The following is a 24,399-nucleotide window of genomic DNA, read 5'->3' on the forward strand; positions in this document are numbered from 1 at the left end:
AAAGCAACGACATTAGCCAATCAGAAGGTAAAGACGTGCAGCGAAATACGAAGTCTACATATGCAGCAAACACAAATGCAACAACATACATGTACAACATTTACATCATTCAACATTTATATGTGCAATAAATACATATGCAACAGATACATGTTCAACATGTACATGTACAACATGTACATACACAACATGTACATGTACAACATGTACATATGCAAGAAATACATACGCAACACTGACATATACAAAAAGCAACAACACTTGTCAAAAACATTAGGCCATAGACATGTACCAAAGACACATTGGAACAACATAAACCAACAACATGTACACACATTACATATACTTTTTTTTTACACAAACGGAACCCCATACTTATTGCCTAGATGTGGAAATGCGCGGTATTGAGAACTGCTGATTTTTTAAAATTTATTTATTTTGGGGTTTTTTTAGGACGCTGGTGCGCCCCTTAAAAAGGTTGCACCCTGGGCGATCACCCACATTGCCCATAGCAAAGACTGTCCCTGCCAACAGGCTATCAACTTTTCCTGCAAGCAGGACAGCAAGAGAGAAACGGGTAAAACTCAGAAGTCACAGCTGGCGCTGGAGCCAGGGGAAACCAACCAATAGAAACTCTGCTCTCAGTTAAATTCGCAATAAAAACTTTAGAATTTGCAAGCAAAGAGGACTGATTTACAAACAAAACTTTATAACTTGTAACCAAATGTTTTTAACTGTAAAGAGAAAAAGACTTATTTTTATGCACAGTGGTTGTAATTTCTGACTTACAAACATTAGTTTTGATTGAAAAAAAACTGTAGTTTTGATTTAAAAACATTAGTTTTGATTGAAGTTGGAGAAATATGCTTTCTCAAATAGATATATTTTTTAATTGGAACCTAATTAGTTTTTATCTCTACTAAAACATTTGATGTCTCCCTTTTTTTTGTTGCTCTCATAAATCATGTTTGGTTTCAAATCTAACTTTTTTGATTGAATAATAAAGACACACATTTCTCTCCATAGAAACAGCTTAAGAATGGTCAATGAACTACAATTTGCTGCCATTTAATAAAAAGATGTTAAGCTACTGTATGTGTGAGAGATTTTCTGGAAACTGAAACTGGTTTAACTCCAAAATGGTTATTGAGAGATGTAAAACCAAACTGCTAGAGATGAATGATCATTTTATTCATATGTACACCTAGTCATTTTATTTGCTCTCTTTTCAGTCATATGAGTAAAGAAAAGAAATGTTTAAAATCTGCAGCTAATAAAAATAATAACAACAGTAGATCTTGCAGCATTATAAGGGTGTGTATTCGGTGTAACAGTACATAAGGTAGAGCCATGTCAACTTTATTTATAAAAGCACTTTTCGACAACTATGGCTGAACAAAGTGTTGAACATAAAATTATTAAAATTTTCAAACATTAAGCAGTCAAACAATAAAAAGATAAAACAATAAAACCAGTAAAAACAATAAAACAATTCAATAATAACAATCTTGTACTGGACATAATGAAAAACGAGGTTCTTAAGAAGTGATTTAAAACTGGACAGTGATGAAATCTGTCTGACCTGCAGTGGCAAAGGGTTCCACAGAGCTGGTCCTGCCACAGAAAAGGCCCTGTTCCCTCTGAACTTCCTGCGCATCCTCAGGACCTCCAGGAACAGCTGATCAGCTGACCGGAGGGCCCGGGAGGGGGAGTACACGTGTAGCAGCTCAGAATGGAACGACGGAGAAAGGTAATTTATAGACCTAAAACCAAATAAAACGATTCTAAAATGAATCCTAAAGAGAACAGTGTGGCTAAAACGGGATGAATATGCTCTCTGTTTTGTGTAAAATGCAATTTTCATAACTGTTGTGCCTCTGGTCATTTTCTCTTTACTACATTACTGGAATTAATTCAAATACTTTATTTACTTAATTTAATTTGTTTTAAATACTAAGATAGTTTGTTGATGTTAAAGTGGCATAAAACAGTATGATGAAGACACTGCTACATGATAAAATTGAGGATTTTAAAATCTTCAGTATAAGAAATGTATTCAAAACCAAAACAGTGGAAGTTAAATGCATAAATAAAAAGGAATGCAACGATTTATTAATTTCATATACTATTATTTTGTTGATGGACGATATAAAAGATAACATGTAAAATGATAGAATTGAATAATTTCTTCAAAAGCTGTGCTTTATCTTGAATCTGATGGCAGCGACACAATAAAAAGAAACAAAACAGAAGTGGCCAAGAGCAGCAACAGATTAGGTCAGTAAATTATATTAAAAATACACAACTGGAGAAAAGTGATCCTACAAATTAGCCCAGTTTGCAACAAGTCAGAGTCAAAAGGGTTATTAGAGGAGCTCCAATAAGGATACAAATGTGAACAAAATTAATATATAAAAGAAAAAACTTTAATAAACCCAGAGGGGAAATTCCAACATTGTAATAGTCTTTTTATTAAACAAAAACAAAATATTTACCCTTTGCAGAAGTCTTCATAACATCTGTAATGTCTGAAGGAAGTGTAAAATGCTTAAAACACCTCTTTTGTCCTCCGTATCGCTTTAAAAAAATCAACAACATAAAGCTGCAGTTTTCATCCTCTTCCTCTTTTTTCTTTTGCAAATTAGCAATTAATGTCATTTCAAGTAAGAAGCAAAGATTAAAAGGTCATGTAAATGTGTCATAAAAGATATGACATCAATACAAAAAGTGTAGGTCACAAAGACCGACAAAGTTCCCAGGAGGACAGCAAAAGGTTTCACACATGGCAATAATCTGCACGCTCTTATTTATTTATTGGTTTAACTTCAGAATTCATTATTGTAGATTTGCTGTGATGCGATGTTTTCATAGTCTGGTTGGTCCTCGTCTGGATCATCAGGAGGGTAATAGTTGTTCATCTTTGTGTGTATTACAGCATGATTTGCATAAAGCTAAAATAAAACGACAGAACAGAAAAACTTTACTCACTAATAACCAACATAATGTGGCTGTCTTGAAAATCCACAAACATATTTATTTGGAAAAGCATAAATTTAGTTTTTTTTTGCTTTGCTTAGCTGGGAAAACATATTTTATGAGCTGGCTATTATTGACGAAATAAATTATCTTGAGATAACTTTATTGTGAAATGAAGCCTTAAAATAAAGTTGTTAATTTAGTTAGTAAGTTGACCTATAACATTGCCACACTAACTACAGAGTTTAAAAATAGCCCAATAAGGAATCTGTATATGAATATGTAATAAACAATCATCTAACAATAAACAAACATATAAAAGAAATTCTATGATTTTATTGATCTGTGACGTTTTAGATCAGGTTGCTTTAGGTAAAAGCCTGACAGTCACACTGAAAGCCCCAAGAAGACATGAATAAATTAAGCTGCATCTTAAATATGATTGAAATACAGACAACATTCTTTCAATAGAAATAGTTTTTAAAATTATATTTGGTCATAAAAAATTTAGAAAAGAACAGTCATGCTTGAAAAGAGTGAACAGGAAGTGCTATTTATCTAACGGAGAGAATTCAGGAAGTTAAGCAAGAAAGGGATGTAAGAAGATAACAGATTTAGGCTGTCAACCAAAGAATTATTGATTGTAAAGGGAATCTCTCTTTTATTAAAAGACTATTTGAATAAATCTCCTTCCTTATATCAGAACCAGTCTACAAACATGCACACGTCTCTGTTCTATTCTCAAGTCATTTAGCAGAGATTTATCCAAAGCGACTTACATACCCTGATAGGTACATGAGGGGCAATTGGGGGTTCATTGACTTGCTCAAGGACACTTTGACACATAATCAGGTGAAGTGTGGAATTGATCTCCTAACTTTTCAGGTGAAAGATGGCTGCTCTTCTGCCTGAGCTATAGCTACCTGTCTCTGAGCAGGACTTCAGTTTACTTACATCCTCAGAATCTGTCCATCGCTGTGATTCCACTGCCTTTGCTTTGCTTCTGTTTCCTGGAAAAACAGAGAGTAAAAAAACCTTCACACATTTCTGCCTGTGTTTACAAGAGTGCTTATCTGTGCAGAAACCATAGCCTACCTGTGTCTTTGTTACATTTTCGCTTGTAAACGACCAGGACAGATGTCAGTATCAGCAGTAGCGCAGCAGATACAGACAGAACCACATAGAGAGTGACATCTAAAATCCACAGATTAAAAATAAAACAATACAGATTAAAGGTGGAAGTCACCTCCTCACAGCATCCCATGAACTAGTTCTCACATATTATAAAGAGTAGTTCACATTCATAGGTCACATTTAAAATGGAACTTGTTCAAAGGTTTTCTAAGTTAGTGAGAATGAATTTCTTCTTTATCAGCTTTTTCAGCTCACATCTTATCTAAATTTAAAGCCAAATGGCTTCCAAGGTGTTTCCAGGCCAGCCGAAAGATACAATCCCTCCAGCGTGTCCTGGGTCGCCCCCGTATAGGGTTGCCACCTTTCATAAATTAAAACGAGGGATGCACACCACAGCTCCAACAATGTTATATTCAACATTGCTGAATATAAAGTTTTGCTAATTAGGCAACATTAAGCTGTGATTACATGAATCTCTTCTAACATATGAGGAAAATATTTTATATAATAAAGTGCTATAACCACAAAACTTAGCTATTGTGTAATTAATTAACATTAAAGAAGATTTCTGTGTGTAGAGTGTGCAACATTGAACTTTACGAAATAATAACACCTATCACTTCACCTGCATGAGGTAAGAGGGGGAGGAGTGGGATGAATTTCTATCACTTATAACGTGGTCACTAATAGTTGGGTAAGTTTAATTACTATCTTATTGTTCCCTTACGGTGTTACCATAGCAACACGTTAATCAGCTGGTTCAGATCAGCTTAATTTTGACAGGTGAATGAGAGAAACGCGCTACTTAACAACAGTTGTTTGGCAGAAAAACTACAAAGGCCAACATGAAATAGTTCCTATACCCTACTTTAGAATATTTGGCAAGTTTTGTAATAAAAAAAGAAAAGAAAAAAAGAAACGGAAATAAACATTCGTTATAAAATGTTAACTGTGTGGGATCATGGTGATGACGACGCTGCATTGCGGTGTCTAGTCCCTGTGTCATGAAATGCAGCTCTTCGTTGTTTAATTCTACATATTGGACTGTATTTGTTTGCTGCCTGCTTCATGGGAAGTCATATCATAAGAGTTTAACAACACTAATAAAAAGGCTAATTTATCGAATGATCACTTCCTCCAGATTACTTAAAAATTGACTTGAAAAGATAAAGCTATGAACATTTTAATGTAGGAAATGCATATAAAAAAAAGGTTTCCTTATAGTTAGGCTACATGCATTTTTGCATGTATTTATTAAATTTTTATTCTTTGAAAATACTTTTCAATTCAGTCTGTTTATATATGGTATTTATATTGGCTGATATAATATTAATTATATGCCTACAGTGTACAAATAAATGATCATGCTCTCCTGATGCTGTTAGATGTCAGACAGTCCCTCGTGCGTGACCGAACAGTCGCTGACACGTTGAACGATTTGAATTATAAACATCTTCACTGACACTGCAGTCGTGTCTCTTTACGCCTGTTTTACATGTGCTTTTTATTTAGAGGAGGTAGAGTACCAGGTAGGCTACAGTAGACATTTTTAGGGTATTCTGAGGAGCGTGCATGAGTCATGTCTGTCTCTAGGCAACCGTGACTGTCCAACATACTGGCGCAGAGGGAAGAAGGCTGGACCTGTGCAGATTCTACACGAAAAGAACATTTTTGCTGGCTGTTGCATTTTCTGTGTTTTATTTAGTTAATTATTTTTAAATTGAGTGGTGATGTGTGTAACTGACATGTGTAGGCTGTTGGAAAGTTATGAAAATACGGAACAAAGTGCGTCCCGTATTGATTCAATCCGGGACACAACATTTGTCTGTCCATTGAAGGACAATTCCATATTTTACAGGACGGATGCCAACCCTATTCCCCCGCGGTCTCCTCCCAGAGGGACGTGCCTGGAACAACTCACCAGGGAGGCATTCAAGGGGCATACTGACCAGATGCCCGAGTCACCTCAACTGGTTCCTCTCTATGTGGAGGAGCAGTGGCTCTACTTTGAGCCCCTCCCGGATGACCGAGCTCCTCACCCTATCGCTTAGGGAAAGTCCGGCCACACTGCGGAGGAAACTCATTTCAGCCACCTGTATACGAGATCTCGTTCTTTCTGTCACAACCCACATCTCATGACCATAGGTGAGGGTAGGAACGTAAATCAACTGGTAAATCGAGAGCTTTGCCTTCTGGCTTAGCTCCTTTTTCACCACGACAGACTGGTACAGAGTCTGCATTACTGCAGATGCCGCACGATCCGTCTGTCGATCTCACGCTCCATCCTTCCCTCACTTGTGAACAAGACCCCGAGATATTTAAACTCCTCCATTTGAGGCAGAATCGGACTCCCGACCCGGAGAGGGCAATCCACCCTATTCCAGATGAGGACCATGGTCTCAGATTTTGAGGTGATGATTCTCATCCTAGCCGCTTCACATTCGGCAGCAAATTGCTCAAGCGAGAGCTGGAGATCACGACCAGGTGACGCCAACAGGACAATGTCATCCGCAAAAAGCAGTGATCCAATCCTGAGGCCACCAAGCCGGATCCCCTCAACACCTCGGCTGCATCTAGAAATTCTGTTCATATAAGTTACAAACAGAATCGGTGATAAAGGGCAGCCTTGGCGCAGTCCAACTCTAACTGGAAACAAATCTGACTGATGATCTGCAATGCGAACCAAGCTCTGACATCTTTCGTACAGGGACCGGACAGCTCGTACAAGGGGCTCCGGTGCCCATAATCCCAGAGTACCCCCCACAGGAGCCCCCGGGGGACACGGTCGAATGCTTCTCCAGTTCCACAAAGCACATGTAGACTGGTTGGGCAAACTCCCATGCCCCCTCCAGGACCCCAAAGAGTGTATAGAGCCGGTCCACTGTTCCGCGACCAGGACGAAAACCACACTGCTCCTCCTCAATCTGAGATTCAACTATTCGACGAAGCCTCCTCTCCAGGACCCCTGAATAGACCTTACCAGGGAGGCTGAAGAGTGTGATTCCCCTGTAATTGGAACACACCCTTCGGTCCCCCCTCTTAAAAAGGGGGACCACCACCCCAGTCTGCCAGTCCAGAGGCACTGTCCCTGACGTTTGGGCCTGCCAGATCTGACCAGCTTCCTCCCCCACCATCTGAGCCAACTCACCACCAGGTGGTGATCAGCTGACAGCTCTGTCCCCTTCTTTACCCGAGCGTCCAAGGCATGTGACCGCAGGCCCAATGATATGACTACAAAATCGATCATCAGACTGCGGCCCAGAGAGTCCTGATGCCAGGTGTACATATGAACACTCTTATGTTCTAATGTCAAAGTGACAGAACTATGGTTATCAGTTAGCTTTGCCCTCTGGTTTTGGCTTTATAGTCCTTTATATTTTTTATGCATGACAGTTTTATTTGCTGTGAATTTTATGTTGTGGGCAAGGTCATTGCTTGCCAACTAGCCACAGCTGGCGTTCCTCCTCCCTGCCACTAAGTTGGAAGGGAGTTAATTGGCCAACTGGGAACAGGTGTGAAGGAGGTTTTTAAGTCCCAAGTGGAAGAAGAAAGGCGGAAGGAGAATGTGACCAATATGGAAAGCAAGCAGCTTGGGCTGCGCTATCTTGATGGGCCTCATAAGGACTGGCGCCAGCAGCAGGAAGGAAGGAAGGAAGGAAGGAAGGACAATAAAGGGAGAAGGACTATGCCGGCGGGGATCTGAGGAGGATAGTGGCTCGTGATGCGAAGCGCTGTTGTGGGGATCACCAGCCAGACTAAGAAATAACACAATGCCAAGTCAACAGCCAAGTTAAAGGAAAGTCGGCACATCTAACTGTTGTGTGAGTGGGTTGGTTCCCCTTACTTAAGTGTGCCTTATCCCCTGTTCTGTTTCCCTCCTAGCAACCATGTGGCCTAGACTGAGGTGGGCAGCGGTGCATATCCTGGCATACTTTGAGGAGGACAAGCCCACACCTTGTCTGTAGTGGATCTCCTCCCCTTCTTGAGTGTGGGACAAGTTTTAATCATTTTAAAGGGAGAAGACACTTTTATTATCCTGGAACTTTTAATAAAAAGAACTTTCATCCCTTCGACCCTTTTACTGGCATTCTGTTCCTTTAGCAGTGGGGAATTATCTGGAATCACAAGAACCCTATGTGACACTAACATGGTGTTTGTTATGGACGATCCATGACGAGCATAGAAGTCCAATAACAAAACACCATTTGGATTTGGTGGGGGGTGGTATGCCACCCAATCACTCCCCTCCAGGTCTCACTGTCATTGCCCACGTGAGCATTGAAGTCCCCCAGCAGAACAATGGAGTCCCCAAAAGGAGCACCCTCCAACACTCCCTCCAAGGAATCCAGAAAGGGTGGGTACTCTGAACTGCTGTTCGGTGCATAAGTACAGACAGCAGTCAGAACCCACCCCCACCCGAAGGTGGAGGGAAACTACCCTTTCATCCACCGGGGTAAACCCCAATGTGCAGGCACCAAGCCGGGGGCGAATGAGAATGCCCACATCTGCTTGGTGCCTCTCACCACGAACAACTCCAGAGTGAAAGAAGGTGACCCGCGTCTGTGCAAGGGAACATTTATGCCCATGGTTGTTGTCATCATAGAGGTCTTTGAGCCGTACTTAGTCTGGTCCCTCCCCTAGACACCTGTTTGCCATGGGTAACCCTACCAGGGGCATAAAGCCCCCGTCAACATAGCAGCTAGGATCTTCAGGACACAAAAACCCCTCCACCATGATAAGGTGACGGCTCAGGGAGGGGCAAGTGACAACCATAGTGGTTAAAAGTGAAGCCTATGCCAACAATTACAGTTCCCCCTTCATCCACAAAAGGCTGGCTAAATGAAATATATGACCATGTTAAAAAGGCCAACATCACAGCAAACATAAACATATTTACAGCCTGGTTAAACGGGTCAGGTTTACTTTTATTACAGCATGAAATTTGGCAATCAAAAATCCTTTTGATTGACAGGTATGGTTATCAAAAATCCTTTGATTGACAGGTGTCCAACATCCTACTGCAAGAAGGCAGAATGTAGCACAACTGTGGTTCCATTAGTTGGTTAGCTCCCGTTAGCTCCTGGTTAGCTCGATTTGCGCATATTTACTGGCAGGACAGAGTTTGATAGATGTCAATCATCCACCTCCATGCTCACATCCCCCCAGGCAGTGGGAATCGCCCGATCTATATTTTATGTGTGCCCCTAACACACACACACACACACACACACACACTGTCACACACACTCACACACTTTTACCTTCAATGGGTTTTCCAGGAGCATGGGATGAACTGATTGAGGTCGTTCCCACGGTGCTGCTTTTCTGCTGATAAACTATCAGAGAACTAAATATTTTTTATTGACTTTAATCTCAAAATACTGAAACAAAAATACCCAAGTGAAAATAAACCTGAAACACAAGATAAACTCTGACAAACATTTCAGATGTAAAATTAATATTCTCCATGAGCAGAAAAACTTTTATTAAGTTGGTCTGTGGTTGGTGCTTCTTCCCCTGTCTCACCCTCTCTCCTGCTTTGCTTTAACAGTTCCCCCATCCGTCTTCCTCTGCTGTACACTGCTTTTATTCCCTGCATCATCTTCAGCTCCTACTATGTAACTTTCTAACCTAAAAATATGCATGTCTGCCTTGATGGTACAGTAAAATTCCTTATGCGCATTCATGGAGCTGCCTCTGTCCTTCAGCATTCTGAGTCTGGGAAACACTACTTTCTCTCTATGCACGATATTGCACTAGCAACTCAACACACTGGCCATTTTTAATGTACAACTTAGATTATTCCTCAAAGAATTGCAAGAGGACATAATTGGAAGAAAAGAAGAAAAAACTTTGTGGTTGGAGAAAGCTCAGAGTAGGGATAGGATGCAAGGTGGATTCCTCACTGGGAAAATCTGCATTAATTCAGTAATGCTACTTTAAAAGTAAAATCTAATAAGCTCTCGTCTACGAGATAACAAATTGAAATATTATTTAAATAAATGCCCAGTGTCATTTTTATCTTGGCCCATGTTGCTGAGATTAATATGAATCAGTATTCCAGCATTTTATGCTCACCCGGTGAGACTTTACAGGCTCTATCTAGAGATTAATTTGAATACTGTTGTGTTCAATGATGCCCCCGTCCATACTGTATATGGGCTGAGAAGCCATAGATTTTAATTTGTGCTTAACATAAAACCCTGCGCTGACATTTGAACAATTCAATTCTATTCTCAGAGACACCTGTGCCGAACTCACCCACTGTTAGATGAATCTTGGTGTAGTCTCCAACACCCCACTGCGAATCTGATCCACACCAGTACGTCCCAGCATCACCAGCTTCCAGCTCTGTGATTGTCACCAAGAAAGAGCTGGAGGAAACATCATGCAGTGTGAACCTGCTGTGACTCATCATGTCTTTGCAGTTGTTGTGTTTGTCTCCTTTACAGAGAAACTTCCTGTTGTTCTGGTGTTGTGGTGGATAAGGACACTGCAGAGTTACTGGACGTCCCACAGTGCCACTCATGTTCTTTGACTTCACACAGCACCATTCTGCCACACCAAAGAAATGTTTGATCAAAATGATTTAGTTTCAGAATGTCCTAAGAGCAAATCTGAGTTCTTTTTGCTCATTTACTACGAGGTGTAATAATGACCTCTCACCTTTAACTTCCAGATAAACAGCAGAGAAAACATCCAGTCCTGTGTTTCTATGGACTCCACAGAGGTAAAACCCAGAATCTTCTAGAGTGAGACTGATGATGTTCACTGTGAATCTTGACATGTTGTCATCGGTGAGTCTGAATCGTCCGTTCTGTGTGCTGTCAGAAGTGATGACAGCCTGCTGCAGACATGTGGAGGGCTGCTTTCCTCTGCAGATGTACTTCAGGTTGTTGTTATCCTGAGACTCATACGGACAGCTGATGGACACCGAGGCTTCCTCATGGCCTTGGATTTCATTCACCTCATCACAGCAGCTGTCTGTTAAAAAAATCAGTCACCTATTTCAGAAGACGCATGTTTCATCCAATGATACCATAAATGACATGGCTACAGTTTTTCCCCACATTTTGTTGTTATTATGCAGATTTCACATAATTTTTTTCTGATTCTGGGCCTTGGATTCTGTTTAGTCACTGGAAACGGATTCAAAATGAACAATTCTGACTAAAATCAGGATATCACTGCATGTGATGTTAATGAGGGTTAAAACAAACCAAATTCTGTTTTTTCAATCATTTTCGTCTAGTTAGGAATTAAGTTATGTTAAATGTTATTGACCTAGTTTTAGCCATTACTTTCTTACACTTTCTCTTTAGATCTAATGAAAAATTGTCCAAAATATTCAATCTGGTGCAGCACATTAAAAATCCATAAATCCACAATTTTATAAACTTAATTATTTAACAACTCTAATAATCACTGTCATCACTAACTTATCATACACTACTTTAACACTTTTGCCTCTTTAATTCACTTTACTTAACAGCAAAATAGAAAATCCAATTTAGAAACTTTTTTCTGCATACCTTGTTTTATTTCCAGTAATACCTCTGTGTATAGGTCTTTTCCTGACCTAGTCACTCCACACCAGTATTTCCCAGCATCCATGGTATGGAGATCAGAGATGGTCACTGAGGCAGTTCTTGTTTTTGTGTCATCATAAATGAAATATTTGGTTTTATTACTTTCAAATGTCGTAATCAAAACATCACTGTCACCACAGCCATTCTTACACAGATACTTCTCATAATCCTCATAACCCTGATTGTAGCTGCAGGGAACTGTGACATGTCTGTCCTCATATCCAAACACACGGATCAAAGCTGCTGCACTGCTCATGCAGCACAGAGCTGTAAAAAGAATAAGAGAAAGAAATGAAAGGGATGCCTAGCCACAGGATGCAGTGATGTAAAATCTTACTAGATTTAATCTCTCTGCTCTTCAGACACATAAAATGATCATTTGCTAGAAATACACACTTACTGCGGAGGACGAGCAGAGAGTTCTGAAAGCTCCACATGGTTGTTTTGTTTCAGAAGAAATTCAAACCTTTTCGGGAAGTTTCTTGATTTTTACAGCTATGCCTACAGTTCACGTCAGCATCACGGAAACATGTACTTAGTTTTACTTCTGCATTCATGTCACTAAATATAGATTATCTATCAGGAAGTTCTAGTGGGGGCATATTTTTGATTCATTATGAATCGTGAAAAAAATCAAAAGCCTCAAAGCAAAAACATTTTATCTTTCTGTCTTGAAGTCTCTTAATGTGGGTGTTTTTCCCCCAAAAGGAAATTGTCCATTTGAAACAAAGCTATAAATTACCAATAATAATAATAATAATAATAATAATAATAATAATAATAATAATTTGACCTAGGGTGTGATTCATTTGAGGAATGAACCTTTAAACGCACGCTGCCCTGCACTCTGGACACTATTTTCTATGCACGGGTGTAGATGGTGAACTAGCAAATTTGTCACTTTATTGAGTGAATCAGACACACTGCCACTCACTGAAGAATGAAAAGATATACTATAAACATTGCCATTGACAATGATGTTGAGCCCCCCCCCCCCCCCCCCCCCCCCCCCCCCTCCCTCCCTCTCATCACATGAATCAAAGAAACATGCTAAGAAATGCGTCTTTAGTCTTAGTGGCTGTATTGTAGGTAACTATAATTAAAACCGTGTCAGTGTTATTATCCCTTCTTCTGCTACAGTGTGAAACATTTTAAAACACGAATCTCTGCAAATTACTTTAGGTGAGTGGAGTTTGAGACGGATGTTGCTTTAGTCAAACAAATTTTCTATATATGATAGTTGGATAGGTTTTGGTTTTTTTTAAAAAGTAACCTGCAGACTTTTCTTGGTGTTCAGGACGAAAAGTCCCAGAGTGGTGTTGTAGCTTGTTTGGCTTCAGACTTCATCTGATAATATTTTGGTACAAGCAAAAGACTGTGGTCTCATAATTTCCCACCATTTATTATTACTATTACTGGTCAAGAAGAGACAGAAATGCTCCATCATAATTTGTTATCTTTTTTTTATTATTTGAAGTCTCTCTTGTAGATTTATCATCATTTCCTATGAGTACTTTTATAAATTTGTCGAGTGCCAAAACACCTTGCAGATGAAACAAAGAAAAGAGTTGCTGTAATAAATAAAAGAGTTGCTGTAAATGTCTGTAAAACAATTGGTGAATGTGGAACTGTTTTTTTTTTTTTGTTTTTTTTTTTCCAATAGTTCACACATCAGAGGGTTACCACTTTGGCCAGCAAATAGAGTGGATAAATTTAATGCTTCAGGCTTTTAACAGTTTATCAGGGTGTGGGTGTGAATGGATGGCGTGTTAACACAAGTGTGTGTCACACTTCTGCTTTCTGTTGTACAATCACTGAATACAAATTTGGTAAATACAACAGAGCCCTTTGTCCTTCTCAAATAAATTTTGGCACAAAAAGTATATATGAACCTCACAGAAAAAAAGTGTCAATATGAATATAAATCATATAAATAAGAGAACCAAAAGCTTACAGAAATATTGTTTTTATACGTTCTGTTTTTAAAGCTAAATAAAAAATAACTGATGAACTAAAGCTGTGATGCTAATTTTTTTTATTCTTTTACTAGCTGATGGACACCGAGGCTTCTTTATGGCAGGACTTTGATCACTATAACGCAGCAGCAGGTTGTCATACAAAAGAAATTTTATTCATGGTTTAAAATGTGGTGTTTTTCTATGTTTTATATTCCTATGTTGATAACACTGTGTCAACCTCTGTATTTTAATAATTCAGTAAACATCCATCTTGTACAGCTGCGCTCACGAACAGAAGAATTTATTTAGTAACTTTTTCAGTTTTCAGTTCGCTGGTTCTTTTTGTACGGTTTCCTCGATAGTGATGCTTAAACCAATTTACATGACAACTCTGACACATCAGCAAGAGTTCATTCTTTTTTCTCTTAATCCTCATAACACCAGTCACATCTACAGGGAACTGTGACAAACATGCCCTCATTCATTCATAAACATTCATTTGGTCTAAATAATTTCATATATGAAGAGATTGTACATACAGCTATGAACATTTGATTTTCAAGTTTTATTAAGAAACATGTTTTTATATACTGTCTTAATTCCTTTCATTCATAATATGTACATTGAAAAGTGACTTTTCAGAAACTGAAAATCACAGTAAAGAGTAACAGCAAGCTAATAAAGAGTAGTTGTGCTTGCACAAAATGAAAAACAAAAAGTTCATTTTAACTTTTTTAAGTGGAACAAAAGAGCAGCTGGTTGTGAACATTTTACATTAAGTTGGCGAAGAAGAAAGAACAAATTGTTTGGTGTGAAATATTTGGAGGAAGTGTTCGGTGGGTGAGAACAGGGGGGTTGGTAGAATTAAAAGCAACACACGGCAGACCTTTTCGTTCCATTTTGCCTCTGGTTTTTGCTGAATTAAATTAACAGGAGCAACTTATCTGAAGCGTTAAACCTCCTCCCAGTTATCAGCTGTGAAGAGCTTCTGGACTCCTTCCTTCTGATCTCAGGACAACAAAACTAAAAGATTACCACCTTTCTTTAATGGAAACCTTATGTTTTTTTTTATTTTTGTCTTCTTTTGTTTGGTTTCAGTTCCCACAGTGCAGTGGTGTAGTCCAGGGTATACGTGGGTATGCGGAGTACATATATATATATATATATATATATATATATATATATATATATATATATATATATATATATATATATATATATATATATATATATATATATATATATATATATATATACATATATATATATATATATATATATATATATATATATATGTATATATATATATATATATATATATATATATATATATATATATATATATATATATGTATATATATATATATATATATATATATATATATATATATACTTTTTCAGTCAGCATTGAGTATACCCACTTCTAAAGCATCTGTGATGTTGCTTTTACAATTACAAACATTCCCATGAATGTAGGTCTACCAGCAGCTCAGCTAATGATACCAAATCCACAATGGTGCAGTTAGCCAGCAGCTGCATTCATTTTAGCCTGAAAATAGACATAAGAAAGATGTTTATATGTTTAGCAGCCAGACGCCCGCTGCTACTCTCTTTTTAAGGGCAAAAAATTGAGAGTCTATCCCCTTCTTGAGGGACAACTACACCACTGCCGCAGTGGGCTTCTGTGTCATAGTTTTAGGAAGGACTCACTTCGCAAAAGGTTTGACAATTCCAAAGGTTTTATTTGTCAAAGGTTCAAGAGGAAAGTCGGAACAGGAGTTTGACAACGGACTGGTGAATGCTGTGGAGGGGTGAGCTGGTTTTAATGGAGATGGTGGTGATTGTTGGCAGGTGTGAGTAATGGTCTGGTTCATATTTTCTTGACTTTGAGCGAGACTGAAACTGGTGCTCTGCTGACAGGGATGAGAGACATGTTCTAGATTTTCATATATCTGAATAAATAAACACTTGTTTTAGATAAACAGGCACATTAACACAGATGAGTGGAACAGTAATCATCCCACAGGGTAAGACTTAAAGGATCCACAGTCTGCAATTCTTCTTGTCGAGCCACATATGTATTAATGAGCATTAAGAAGAACATTTATTGCTTCTTACCCACCATTCCAAATGCTTCAAACTTTCTCAGTTTCCTGTCAGAATATATATATTATATATATATTTATATATATAAATTATATTATATTATATTATATATATATATATATATTATATATATAAATATTTATATATATATTTATATATATATATATATATTATATATATATATTTATATTTATATATATATTTATATATATAAATATATATATATATTTATATTTATATTTTTATATATATATATATATATATATATATATATATATATATATATATATATATATATATATATATATATATATATAAATATTTTTATATATATATATATATATATATATATATATAAATATTTATATATATATATATATATATATATATATATATATATATATATATATATATATATATATATATATATATATATATATATATATATATATATATATATATATAAATATTTATATAACACACACACACCTTTCTTTATTTACTCTAGAATTCACTGTTGTCGATTTGCTCGGAAGTGAAGTTTTCATATGTTGGTTGGGTCTCAACGGCATCATCAGGATGGAGACTGTTGTTCGTCTTTGAGTGCATTACAACAGCATCGCAATTTTCATAAATCTACAAAAGAACAAAACAATTTTGCTCACAAACTTTCAACATAAGTTGCAGTGAAACTTTCGTGTGGTAAATGTTTTAAATCCCCTCAAAAATAATGTTTTGTAAAAGTTGGTCCCCATTACTTTCACATTAACTACAGTCTTAAAGAACTGTAAACAAACAAAAGTTAAACAATAAAATATTTTAAAAAGTAAAGGTCAACATTTCAAATTTGGTGAATCTTTAAATTTTCACACTAATAAAAAAAAGGTTCATTCTTCTTTGGAGAATAATAATGTGAATAAATCTCTAATAAATGATGTCGATAACAGTTAATGTTCAATAAAATGGTCAAAACCTGAAACCACAGAGGGATAACAAAAACTTACCTTTAGCATTACATACTCAAACCAAGTGGTGATACCATAGGCAGGTTTATTTCTTAGAAACTCTGATCAAATTCAGTATAGTCATTGTAACATTTCCTCTACAAAGCAGTAGAACATGACCTTAAAAGAGGACCTTAAAATGATGTCTAAATAAAGTAGGCTAACAAGAAGTTCTTACTGTTTCTTGAATTCATGATGGTTATTATTATAACTAATCTGTTGTATTTATGTCACCTTTCAGTTTCCTCTTTTTCTTACAAAGCAACTAAAAACTCATTTGCCAGTAGGAGAGAGCGGTAAGGAGCACACAGATGAAGTCAATCAGACAGATACTGATTGGGAAGACGGCTGAAAACAGAAATTTAGGTTCAATCCTGATGCTAACTGGAGTCAGTTCAGGTTTGATGGAATTTCAGTAATAATGAGCTTGTGTCTTTGTTGGAGCAGCTAAAAGCCAAGCAGCAACATTCAGAACCAAGTGACGTCTGACAAAGCCCAACTTAAAGTGCATTGTAGAAGCCTAAAGTCACCATTATAGCATGGATTAAAAATCTCAAAGTGACGCAGCGATGAAATGGTTTAGCCTTGGCTCAACTAAAAAATAAAAAAAGCAGGATTTCACCACTGAGTAAATCACATTAATTGTTGTGGAGAAGGGCATCTCTCTCACCAGTTCAGACTGGCTCAATAATTCAATACTAAATAAAAACGACTCTGATTTAGTAGATTAGACTGCTTTAGGCAACAACATTGAGAGCCTAGTTATTAATGAGGCTGCATCTTAAAAAAGTATGCAGATTTTTAAAAAATCCATTCAGCAGATACTTTTATTGAAGCAACTCAGAAGTGAGACACAATATTAGAGCAAACAAACTGGTGTAAACAGGAGGTGTCGCTGATCTAAATGAGCGCAGGAGACTCAGTGAAAGTTGAGGGTGTAAGAAGGTAGTTGTTTCTCTTCAAAGGTTCTTTACAGAGAGAAACAGCTTTCCTAAAATGTTTTAATAAACATAGACACACACATTTCACAAATACATTCTCCTGCAAGGAAGAAACAGTTGGGTTTTTTTTTTGTTTGTTTTACTTTAGACTCTGAACAGAAGCACACTGCAATAATAATTCCTGAAAACATTTTTGAAGTAAAACATTTTTCACATGCTTTCATGTAAGTTTTCATATTAACCCACATTCATGTTTAGCTTTTAGCTCATACGTGTGATCGAATACACCATCCTGAACAAAGTTTTGAGATGTTATGTTACTTACATTTTCTGGGTCCATCGCTGAATCCACTGTTTTTAGGCAGGTTTTGTTTGCTGGAAGAAGAAAGTTGAAAAAAAACACATGTGCATGTTTCTGCTTGTGTGTACAAGATTGTATATCTGTGCTAAAATCATAGCTCACCTCTGTCTTTGTGACATTTGTTCTTGCAAACTACGACCAGCACAGATGTTATTATCAGCACAGCAGGAACGGAGAGAACTACAGAAAGAACTGCATCTGAAAACCACAGTGTATGAATAGGAATGACAAACAGAACACACAGTAAAACCCGGTCACCCCCTCAGACACAATGAAAGCAGCCCACTGTTTCAATAGGAATAGGAATACAGGAGCTGGTTAGTCTTAGGAAGAACTATTTGGAGGTCTGTCACAGCTAAAAATATGACGTATAACTACTAAATAACAACTTACAATTGAAAAATTGAATTTACCTTTGGGGATAAATAAAGTATTTTTCATTTCATTAATTTTATTTCATTTCATTAAAGTCTTTCTTAAGGAAAGTGACGTTTAAGTAGAATTGGGGCTCGATGTCTGGATCCTGAAGCTTCTGGACCCTGATGCACCCAGATTGGTTTTTGAGTCGTAGTTTGGGTCAAATCGAAGTACTGACTGAAGAGAAAAATGTAAGTGATTGTAATTTGAATCAGTATAATATATAACAAGTAATTGTTACTTCATAGAGCAGATAGCTTCTTTTTGTAAGTTATGAAAGTGGGGCTCAGCTATGTACTGTTGCAGCCGCACTGGGCTCTGCCACAGACCACTCCAGTCAGCCTCCAGCACAGCTGGTCTCCTGAATATTAACCAATCACACCCATTTATTCATTCTCCAGCTTTATATACAGCAGCTCTTCAGCCTGTCATCGTCAGACCTCATTACTGCTGGTAGTATTTTCCCTCTTTTCCTTCCCAGGCCCTAACTCACACACCTACCCTGAAGATTGATTTTTGACTCGATTCCCTGGTTCTGATCCGAGCCTGTCCCTGGATTCTCCTTGGCTCGACATCTTGGTTGTTTACCTCTTGCCTGTCTCACGGATCATCCCATGGGCTGTCTCCTCAACAGCTTGGTGAGACTTTTATCAAATACCTGTTTGGTGAATAAAGCTGTTGATTCTATGTTACACATACCAGGCAAATGACCATGAAACCTTTTTTTCTTTAGAAAAATTCATAAAGTAAAATCCCAATTCCAACTAAGCTTGGGGCACTGTTTACAATGTAAATAAAAGACATCCAAGGATTTATTTAATTCTTAACCCAGAGCCAAACATGAAATATGTAGGACAGGTCACCAGTTCATCCCAGGGCTACACACAGAGACAAACCTCTACTCACACTCACCTAAAGGGAGGTTTTAGTAACCAGTTAACCTAACATCTCTGCTCCATCGTGTCATTACGTCAATTAATCTTATTAAAACTTGTGTTTTGTCTTGCCATATTTCTATTTTAAGCTTTTGGCCATTACACTATTTAAATAATTGACTATCTTGTCCAGTGTTTGTTAGAATTAATAAAATAAATATTAATAACTCAGGCTTCTCAGTATTGCAGTTTGTAGTAAAGATTTAATTGATCTATTTGTAATTATTGTCATTTTTGTCAATGCATCACCCTTTTTTCCTTTTATTTGTGCTCATAAGGTTTATTTGACCTAAGTTGAAGTAATCTGTCATGTTTTACTGCTGTAGATGAAACATTTTTTCACACTTTCTAATGTTGGCTTTAATAATACTCACTTCCTTAAAAATAACCCAAAATATAATTGTAGCCCCGCAGCTGAAGCCAAAACACTTGTTTAGAATGTGGGGAAACTGTAAACAGAAGTGAACCAACACTGGTGGTTTTATCTGTTTGTGGGGACTACATTCATCAATCCTATCTGCACACACACACACAGTTTCATAAGTCAAACAAGGAACGCATGTGTTCATTTAACAAATGACACACACTTTATTTTTAAGGCATTTCCAGGAACATGTGACGAATTGATTGAAAATGTTCTCACAGTGCTGGTTTCCTGAGGACATGAGCACATGATTTCTACTGAAAGCTGTGCTTGTTAGACAGTTGTTCAGCTCATTTTGCAGAAATATCTCTGCACCAGTCAGATGGACTGACAGGATGGTTTGACTGGTTTTTCAAAATGAATCATCAGATGATCCACTGAACACCTTGTAGGTCAGTCAGGTGTATAATGTTTTCAAGGGAAATAGGAATCAACGAGCTGCGTTGCCCAATAATTTATGGGCCAAATGTTTAGATTATATTATTTAACTAATGACAAATTCCTCAGAAACAATTGTGCACATAACAATTTGTGTGATACGTACAGAAGCTGAGAACAGCCATGCTCACTTAAGTTTGTTTGTTTTTTTAAACATCTTTGCTTGGGATAAAGGGATAATGTAGCTTGTTATCTCGAGAGAAAAGCATTTTCTGGAGATAAAATATTCAAATGCAGGGTTTTAAGGGGGCTGGAGATGTTCCTGGTTTATTACAGAACCAAGACATAGACACAAACATGCGATCAGAGTCACTCTCACTCATAGTCAGAGTTCAAGGACTCATATTGGAGTCTTTGGACTGTGGGAAGAAGCTGGAAAGAACCCACACATAGGTGGACCTCTCCACAGGTTCCCCCCTGAAAACCACTTGTTAATATACAAGAATGCTAAAAATAAGAAAATTGAAATTTGTACATGATTAAGTGTTCGGGGTGTACTGGGAGCTGTGCTTATTTCCAGTCTTAACTGCTGCTGTAGCAGGAAGGAAGGACTTGCACGCTTTGGATTAAGCAGGTTGTTACTGAACGACCACTGTGCTGTCAGTGTTCAGGAGGGGTGTCGGGCCGTGTGGAAAGAGACTCTCCTTCAACATGAACAAGACTTTATACGAACTGGAGTAAGAAGAAAAATTCATCTTAACTCCTACCGCATCCTGATTTCAAAATTAACCCACAGGATGGGCTCATGTATGGCAGACGCTCATCATCATCATCATCATCATCATCATCATCATCATCATCATCATATCTCAAGGAAAGATAATAAGGTCAAATGTCCATTTTTCACTAGAAAAAAAGCCTTGGTTGTGTCGAGATAATGATTAATTAAAGATTGATAGTCGGGCATTGGCTTCCATAGGCTGCTATGCTGTTGACAAGAATAAAGAGCTAAAAGTTGGTCAGTTCAAACTGATGTGCCAGATGTGTTTCCTCTTGGACACAACACCTTAGCCGAAGCTTTTCATTTCTTTTCCCATGGGATTAATATTAAACACTGTGCATTTTTATAATTTCATGTTATTCTATTTACCTGTGCTGATCTCACCCACTGACAGATTAATCTTGGTGTAGTCTCCAACACCCCACTGCGAGCCTGATCCGCACCAGTACGTCCCAGCATCATCAGCTTCCAGCTCTGTGATCGTCACCAAGAAAGAGCTGGAGGAAACATCATGCAGTGTGAACCTGCTGTGACTCATCATGTCTTTGCAGTTGTTGTGTTTGTCTCCTTTACAGAGGAACTTGCTGTTGTTCTGGTGTTGCGGTGGATAAGGACACTGCAGAGTTACTGGACGTCCCACGGTGCCACTCATGTTCTTTGACTTCACACAGCACCATTCTGTCAGACAAACAGAGTAAAATCATTTGATAAACTTAAACCTCGCAACTCCACAGAGTGAATGTACGATAAGGGCTTTCATGCTTACTTTCAACTTCCAGATAAACAGCAGAGAAAACATCCAGTCCTGTGTTTCTATGGACTCCACAGAGGTAAAACCCAGAATCTTCTAGAGTCAGACTGGTGATGTTCACTGTGAATCTTGACATGTTGTCATCGGTGAGTCTGAATCGTCCGTTCTGTGTGCTGTCAGAGGTGATGACAGCCTGCTGCAGACATGTGGAGGGCTGCTTTCCTCTGCAGATGTACTTCAGGTTGTTCTTATCCTGAGACTCATTCGGACAGCTGATGGACACCGAGGCTTCCTCATGGCCTTGGATCTTATTCATCTCATCACAGCAGCTGTCTGTTAAGAAAAAAAAACACAGTAACCCATTTCAGAAGATGTATTTTCTGGATGAAGAATAATTTCATAAATTTTATGGCTACAGTTCTAGTTTCTGTTTACTGTTCATGTTTATGATTCTTTTACTTTCATTTATCTCCAATGCAGTTGAATTTTTAGGAAGTCACTTGCTTTGTTTGGTTAAAGTCTGTTTCATTCATGGAATTTATTTGAAGAATTCATCAGGACGTCATTTCCTTTGTATTAACTCTCCTCCACTTAAAGGTGGGTTAAAACAAACCAAATTGATTTACAAGGTTTTTCTGTCTTTGCTCATATTAACAACATCTTCTTATATTTGGATTTTGAAACCTGTTCAGATTCAGAAACCTGTTCAGATTAATAAATAAATAAAAAGACCTTGTCAAACAAAAGCTAATTAAACTGACATACCTTGTCTTATTTCCAGCTGTATTCCAGTGTAGATATCTTTTCCAGTCTTGCTCACACCACACCAGTATTTCCCAGCATCCACAACACTCAGATCAGACACGGTGACAGTGAAGATTCCTGTATTTTTGTCATCATAGATGAAGTATTTGGTTTTATTTCTTTCTAATGTCGTAATCAGAACATCACTGTCGCCACAGTCATTCTTACACAGATACTTCACATAATCCTCATAACCCTGATTATAGCTGCAGGGGACTGTCACATCTCTGCCCTCATATCCAAACACATGGATCAAAGCTGCTACACTGCTCATGCAGCACAAAACTGGAAAAAGAACAACAAGAAAGATGTTCAAAGTCACAAAAAACTACAACAGAATATGATATTCTACCACATTTGAAAAGTAAATCTTGATTTTTAAGACATGCAATTGTCAGTTTATTTAAAAGAAACAACTTACTGCAGAGAATGAACTGAAAGGCCTGAAGACGCCACATCTTTGTTTTGGTTTAAGGAAACTGAAACAATTTAAGGAAGCGAATCTTGATGTTTAAAGTTACGCCCACAATTCCTGCCAACATCAGAGGTAATTCTTCTCACTTCTCACTCTCGCGGTAGCAACAGGTAAAAGGTAAGACGCTGACAGTCTTGAATAAAAATTTTTTAAGTTTGAATTAATGAAAGAGAATCTTCTTCTTTAAGAGAAATATTCTTTTTTTTTTTTTTTTATGTAATTGTATTTTTGAAATTTTGAATCAATTAAATAAATAAAAGTAGTACAATTAGATTTTAGACATAAATGTTTCAATTTTTTTTTATCAGTCAAAATGTTTCAGAGCACCTCATTTTACTGCCACAAAGGGGTGCTCTAACCTCATACAATGGCAGTCTGACATGAGCTGCAAGACAATATCATCATGAACATTTTTACCATAGTGTAAAATATTTAAAACCATTTAAATTTTAAATATTAAAATGGCATTTTAATAATAAAAATAAAAAAAAATTTAAAAAAAGTGAAATGGATTATACAGTTCATACAGGATTACCATTTTATAAGACAGAATTTTAAAATATTTAAAATATTTTTTTTCCAGTTTTGCTAATTGTCAAATCTACATATGTAATTATCTTTATATTGCATTTAATTAATTAGATTAGATATGTCTAAGTTTCATCCTTAATCTACTCATCCTCTTTAGTCTTTGAGAGATCACTGTGATTGATGACTTTTAAAAAAAAGCTGTGAAACACATTAATTACATTCCATCACTAGAAAGGGATATTTATGTTGATCACCTGACAGGATTTTTCTTCTTATTAGCTGTAGGTTAACCTTAAACTCTGTGTTATTTGTGTTTTGTCCCATCTTTATTTATTCTTCACCAGAAACACATATACTGAGATTTGCACATCTTATCAAATCAAACAATCGCTCTCTCTCTTAAAACTTCAAAAGTTTTCAAACAAACCTTGTGGCTGCAGAGACATGCTCATTTCATTATGGGCATAAAACTTTTAAGCAGAAGCCTGAAAATGTATTAAAAAACTCATTGTTTGTCATATCCCCTGCAACTCCCTTAAGAAAGCAGACACAACCTATTGTTCCACCATGTGAAACAACTGTCCCCACCCTGACTGCTGCTTTATGAAATGTCAGTGCTGGTTTACAGTATGTGGGTGGAAACCTGCATGTGTATTTTCCCTGAGCTCAGCCATTCCCTGGACTCCAGCTGACCGCTCAGCTGTGGCTCTCGCATGTTGCAGCACAAACTGTTTCCATATCTCACACACTCTAGCATCGAATGGTTGACATTAAGGCCCCCCGTGTGGAGGCATAAGTGTGTCCAGAATTAGCGAGGAAGCCGAGGCAAGATGG

At 37.4% G+C, this 24,399-nt stretch overlaps 1 protein-coding gene across 1 annotated transcript; it reads right to left on the bottom strand.

The window, feature by feature from the left end:
- Window positions 1-2,189: 2,189 nt before the first annotated feature.
- Window positions 2,190-24,011, bottom strand: LOC306772986 (polymeric immunoglobulin receptor-like; the record flags this gene model as incomplete). Its single annotated transcript, XM_079262667.1, has 10 exons — window positions 2,190-2,214; window positions 3,931-3,986; window positions 7,259-7,413; window positions 10,372-10,665; window positions 10,777-11,094; window positions 11,643-11,966; window positions 21,374-21,682; window positions 21,771-22,088; window positions 22,521-22,844; window positions 23,993-24,011. The coding sequence occupies 10 exons, from the start codon at window positions 24,009-24,011 to the stop codon at window positions 2,190-2,192; spliced, it is 2,142 nt and encodes a 713-aa protein (XP_079118793.1).
- Between the last annotated feature and the right edge of the window lie 388 nt (window positions 24,012-24,399).

The sequence above is a fragment of the Telmatherina bonti genome, assembly GCF_933228915.1.
Source record: "Telmatherina bonti genome assembly, chromosome: 3".
NCBI lineage: Eukaryota > Metazoa > Chordata > Actinopteri > Atheriniformes > Telmatherinidae > Telmatherina > Telmatherina bonti.